This window comes from Salvelinus alpinus, chromosome 33 (genome assembly GCF_045679555.1).
Source record: "Salvelinus alpinus chromosome 33, SLU_Salpinus.1, whole genome shotgun sequence".
NCBI classification, from domain to species: domain Eukaryota; kingdom Metazoa; phylum Chordata; class Actinopteri; order Salmoniformes; family Salmonidae; genus Salvelinus; species Salvelinus alpinus.
In genome coordinates this window covers 14,592,979-14,598,362 of record NC_092118.1, presented here as the reverse complement: position 1 = coordinate 14,598,362, position 5,384 = coordinate 14,592,979, and the positions used below count along the sequence as shown (strand labels likewise).

The window sequence follows — 5,384 nt, the reverse complement described above, 5'->3', positions numbered from 1 at the left end:
ATTTGATTTGATCTATTTAAAAAGGGCTGATGCAATACAAAATACAGTGGCATAGACAGAGATTACAGGCATTTTTAATGCACTATTTGTTCCAGTGCTTTGTTACCCTCCCTGACTCTGAACTATCTTCCAGGTACGAGACAGCCAGCTGATCTTCCCATCCATTATGAAGAAGTGAAAAACGACTACAAGACCAGCTATGGCTACCCTGTCCCAACCCAGACAGTGCTGGGACAGTTCTCCCCCTCAGCACTCTGGCCCTGGCACTAACACTGACTCTGAGCAGCCTGCTGTCCTGGTCTCTATAAGCCCCCTCTAAATAGACCATGCTGGTATTATCACCCCTTGTCTATGGCAGTAGGCTGCTCAAGGCATAGTAACACCTTACTACTTGAGTTCTGTGGTCACATCTTTCACAAGTTCTATTGGTGATGGAGTCCATGAACTGTGATTGACAGATTTGTACATAGAAATGTTAACATTACTAAACCAGTAAGTTATTCTGAAATGGTGTTATACACATCACTGTTGACCTTATACCAAGTAAATCCATGACCAGGCTACTTTACATTGTAGAGTTTAAATTGAATGGTTAAATGTAGCCGTCAGTAAATAAATAATCAGGAAAATTGTGTAATCATTAGATTTTATTTCAGTGTTGTACCATGAGACATGTGACAAAGGAAATACTAAACTGACTGAAAAGCTTACGGAGGAGGGTTTATGGTTGAGACATGGATGAGAGACAACAGTGAGCATCCCAAATGATTGACAGAATGTTCCAGATGTGATTTTCTCAGGCCCTGGCTGAGACAACTGCTGTACTTCATTCTTCTTTTCCCTGTTCCTATACAGCCCTAGAACATTCATGGAACACTGTCCAATGAGCACAATTAACTTCATTTTGACATATGCAAAAAGGCCAGGCTAGAACAGTGTGCTTCATTCAACAACAGTGTCTATTATCCCATCTGGCTCAATCATTTTGAGAATGCTGTACAAAAAGACGTCATGAATTAGGCTGTTCGGCAATGGTGTGTTTGGACTAACTGGCCATTCTTATTTTACACTCATAACGTTTCCAATTCTTCAAAATACAAAAATCTGACTTGGTTGATAATCAAACATAACACCCAGTCGAGAAAGCCAAATGGTGGATTTTGTACATTTAATACATAAGAGAACAGCACCATCTTGTGGTTAGCATTGTATCAGACATGAAGAACAGGGCAGAACTCAATACATTTTCAGTTTAGGCCATTCAAACTTGATTAACTGTTTAACGGATTTAATTTTTGAAAAGTGAGGCGAGCAAGCAAATAAAAGTTCAAAATAGAAGTGGATCAGCTTCATAAAAATACTACAGCAACCTTAGTTCAACACCCAGTGACCTCGTTAAGACCCCATTGATGTCAAAAGTGGAATAGCATTGTTGAAAATGTACTGGCCGGGTATGAGGGACATTTCGTTATCCATAATCTGAAAGGAAGTTCATCTCTTTACTTGATGCTTGAGGACATTTTTATTCTAGTTTTCTGTGAGACGTGAAGACGGGCTAACAGTGAATGAACATTGTATGACCTCAGCTTCCAAATAAATCAAATGTAACTTTTGAGAGTTAGACAACTTATTCATAGCTGAAAATAATATAATACTTTGTATATAGAATTATATACAAAGTATCTTTAGAAGGACAGAATATTGTCAGCTGTGGGGTAAAGTTTTTCCAAATAAACTTCCTGTACGGGGTGCTATGTTCCCATGCAAGCACAAGAGAGGGGGATGAAACATTAAAAGAGAATGAGTTGGGATAAGAGTAAACATCCTATCCAACAATATAATGTTCCACAGCCAGGCCAAGAGGGACAACAACGCAAACCTCAAACCACAGCCAAATACCAAAGAGAGCAGTGAAAAGTGGTTTAATAGTTGATAAAAAATGTATTTTCAGTTAAATTACATAGAATGTTAAGTATCATGTCCTAGCAACTGCCTTTTAACAGGAAGGTTCACAGTTTAAGGCAGAGAGATGGATGTGACAACTAATATAAGGTAAAGTGTCACTTGAAAGGTTCTAATTAAGTAATAAGGGGGGGGGGGGGGACTGTTCATCGGCCCGACGCAACGCGGAGTGCCTGGATACAGACCTTAGCCGTAGTATATTGGCCATATACCACAAACCCCCGAGGTGCCTTATTGCTATTATAAATTGTTTACCAACGTAACTAGAGCAGTAAAAATACATTTTTTGTCAAACCCGTGGTATATTGTCTGATATACCACAGCTGTCAGCATTCAGGGCTCGAACCACCCAGTTTATAATGACTCAGAGTAGAGGTCATGACCTAATCACATTTCAATAATCTAAAACAACTCTTTATCTAAGAACTCTGTTCCGGGTGCAAATCATCATGTGACAACACCTCATGTTCTTAACACATGTCCAACAAGTGGACAGGATGGAATGACCTTTCATTGCTAAGGTCATAGCTTCGGTGATATTATCAGTGACTGATACTTTGAGTTCCCCGCCAAAATCAAACAATTGGCTACAACACATTCCAGTTTGAACCAAACTGACTTTTATCTGTGAGTTCCCCTCGTTGAGTCACCAGTGAATCAGATTAAGTAACAGTCAGGACCCTGCTCTCTCGCTTTCACTCTGCAGTAATGAAAAGCACAAGTCACCAGTTAAGTGGACAAGCAACGTTTCTCAAGTGAGCATTTAGCCTTAGTGGTTAATAAAGTCATAGCTCCTTGCTGCACAACCTGGAGAAGAGAGGGTGTTAACACCCTTAGAAACAGCAGATCTCCATCAGTACAAAAACAAAGGACTAGCACACAGTCTTTCAGCAGAGTCTGTGCAAGCACACACACACATCGTTTTTTTGTATTATTTGAAACATTTGGCACAACAACAACAACAAAAAACGGACACAGTAAATACACACATCTCAAACTCTCCTCCCCTTCAAAATATCCAAGAAGACCCGTCGTTCAGAGCGATACGAGTCTGGATCACACTGTCTCAGTGTGGTGGGGAGAGATATTCAGTGGGTTTGAGGCGAGGTCTCTCTGTGGGAGAGGAGATCGGATGATTGTAGTTAGAGGCTGCTAAGACAAGTCCTCTCTTTGTGCCTCTTCCTCCAGTATGCAGTGCACCTCGCTGTTGGAAGGCAACAGTGGGGACTGGGAGGGCACAACGATCTTATAGGGTAAATTGTCTTTGATGAGCATCTTCCTGGTGGCGGAGACCAGGCGGGAGTAGTTATCAGGGTTGTACTCGGAGGCTCCACGCCGGGTATAGAGCAGGGGCAGGTTGTCTTCACGGGACAGAAAGAGAGGGGGCCGTCGCTGGCTCTCTCCGTCCTTCAGAGAGTCGGGTAGCGGCTTGCGCTTGCTCTCCGGCAGCAGCATGATGGACAGCACCGAGAGGACGGCGAAGGAGGCGAAGATGACGTGGTGGAGGAAGTAACCCCTGTTGTTCTGGAGCTCCATCATAGAGGAAGCAGCCATCCCCATACAGCCAGACGCTAGCACCAGCCCCAGACAACCACCACTGAGACAGAGGGAGAGAGAGGGTCAGGAGATATATAGAGATCACTCTGACATTGTCAAGGGCACCTGACCCAGCATTTGGTCCGGACACACAACCCACATTTCAAATGCCTCCCTCAGACAGACAGGTGTCCACATACATTGAAAAACAAACACCCCACCCACAGACAAACTAATGACAGTTTAGTGTGTTCAGGACAGTAGACAGATAATACTTACCGGACTACGGTGGGCATGACCTCACTGGCGAAGAAAACACTGAGCATGGCCAGGGCCTGGGAGAAGAGGAGCCCCAACACAGACAGCACCAACACCAGCACTCCACGCAGATCTAAGAACACGTCGACTCAATAAAAACTAAGCAAACTAGGAAACAGGCACTTTAAAAAATAAAATGGACCTGAAATCACCTGAATAAATCTGAATAAATTAATGGCCAATCGGAATCATAACAGTGACATCATTATGAATGGGGTCATCATGGCAAACCTATGGCTACTGTATGAGGAGAGTTACTAATGAACCATGTACAGGGGAGAGAAGACGGTATGAGACCCGGTTTAGAGGCACTTAAAAGACAATGTGTGTATAGTAATAGTATAGCAACATAGTATCATCATCATCATAGCACAGATATAAAGCAGGTTAAACCTACACTGTGTGAGGGCCAGCAGCAGCAGCGAGGACAGGCCGGTGATAATGGCAGACAGAAGCAGGATACCACGGCGACCAAAGCGGTTGACGGACAGGCAGAGGAAAATACATCCCAGAGCGCCAGTCAGCACACGCAGGAAGTAACTAAAGTAGAAGTTGTGGGAGTAGCTGTGGAGGTTCCTGATGAAACAGTACTGGATGCCTGTGCCTATGAACCTGGAGGAGGAGAGTTAGGAAAGGTTAGGTCCTTGGCCCAAAACATGAAACTTACTCTGTCCAAACAGTACTGTTAAAAGCAGCTGCGGTAAATGGTAACATTACCATTCCTCGTGGCTGTATTGTTCAGTGGAAGGAGTCATATAGAAGGTCATACAAGCTGTGTTAGATCCTAACTCACATAGTAAAGCTAAGGATGAGGCAGTTCCTCCAGATCACTCGGGTGGAATGCAACTCCAGGACTGAGTGGTAGAAAGGCTGAGTATCATCTGGGTACTCCGCATCTATCTCTACCGAGAAGAAAAGGAGAGGGAGGGAGAGAAGGAGAGATATGAGCCTACATTCACACTGCCAATACCAAAGCCAAAGGGCACTTGACCAAACACTGTTGACTTGGTACAAACATATAACCCACATTCCATAGGGAATCTCTCTCCTCAGAACCAGTGCCTACTATTAAATCACACTAAATGGAACCATTCCATCGGCCTAGAGGATGAGAGCGTCGGGGATGAGAGCGTCGGGCCAGTAACCGAAAGGTCTCTGGTTCGAATCCCATAGCCAAGGTGAAAAATATGTCAATGTGCCCTTGAGCAAGGCACTTAACCCTGACTGCTCCTGTAAGTCGCTCATAATAAGAGCGTCTAATAAATTACCAAAACATAAATTTAATGGTTCTTGATTTGGACTAAGGTAATTCCAGTTTGGGATTTAGTACACTACGGTCGGACTGAAACAAAGAGCTCTTATGGTGGCTACCACAGCAGAGCTCATGCACTGGGTGCGCTCACTCATTAAGTGACTGGCTGCCTGTGAAAGATGGAGCTGTGAGAGCTCAGTTATCTAGCTGGTACAGGTAACCAGGAACCATAGAAACGTCCTATGCCATGTGTAACTCAAACAAAGTTCACTAATATTGGATATGAGGGAATGCTGTGAGGAGACTGGATGGGTTG

At 43.7% G+C, this 5,384-nt stretch overlaps 1 protein-coding gene across 2 annotated transcripts in view; it reads right to left on the bottom strand.

Moving 5' to 3' along the window:
• Positions 1–629: 629 nt before the first annotated feature.
• Positions 630–5,384, bottom strand: part of LOC139562950 (putative solute carrier family 22 member 31) — a 16,145-nt gene continuing 11,390 nt past the window's right edge. For both annotated transcript variants that reach the window (XM_071381146.1, XM_071381145.1), the window contains 4 exons: positions 4,610–4,718; positions 4,214–4,428; positions 3,778–3,889; positions 630–3,559 (listed from right to left, as the gene is read on the bottom strand). In XM_071381146.1, coding sequence (XP_071237247.1) covers positions 3,115–3,559; positions 3,778–3,889; positions 4,214–4,428; positions 4,610–4,718 — 881 coding nt within the window. In that variant the 3' untranslated portion in view covers positions 630–3,114. The remainder of the gene's footprint in view (positions 3,560–3,777; positions 3,890–4,213; positions 4,429–4,609; positions 4,719–5,384) is intronic.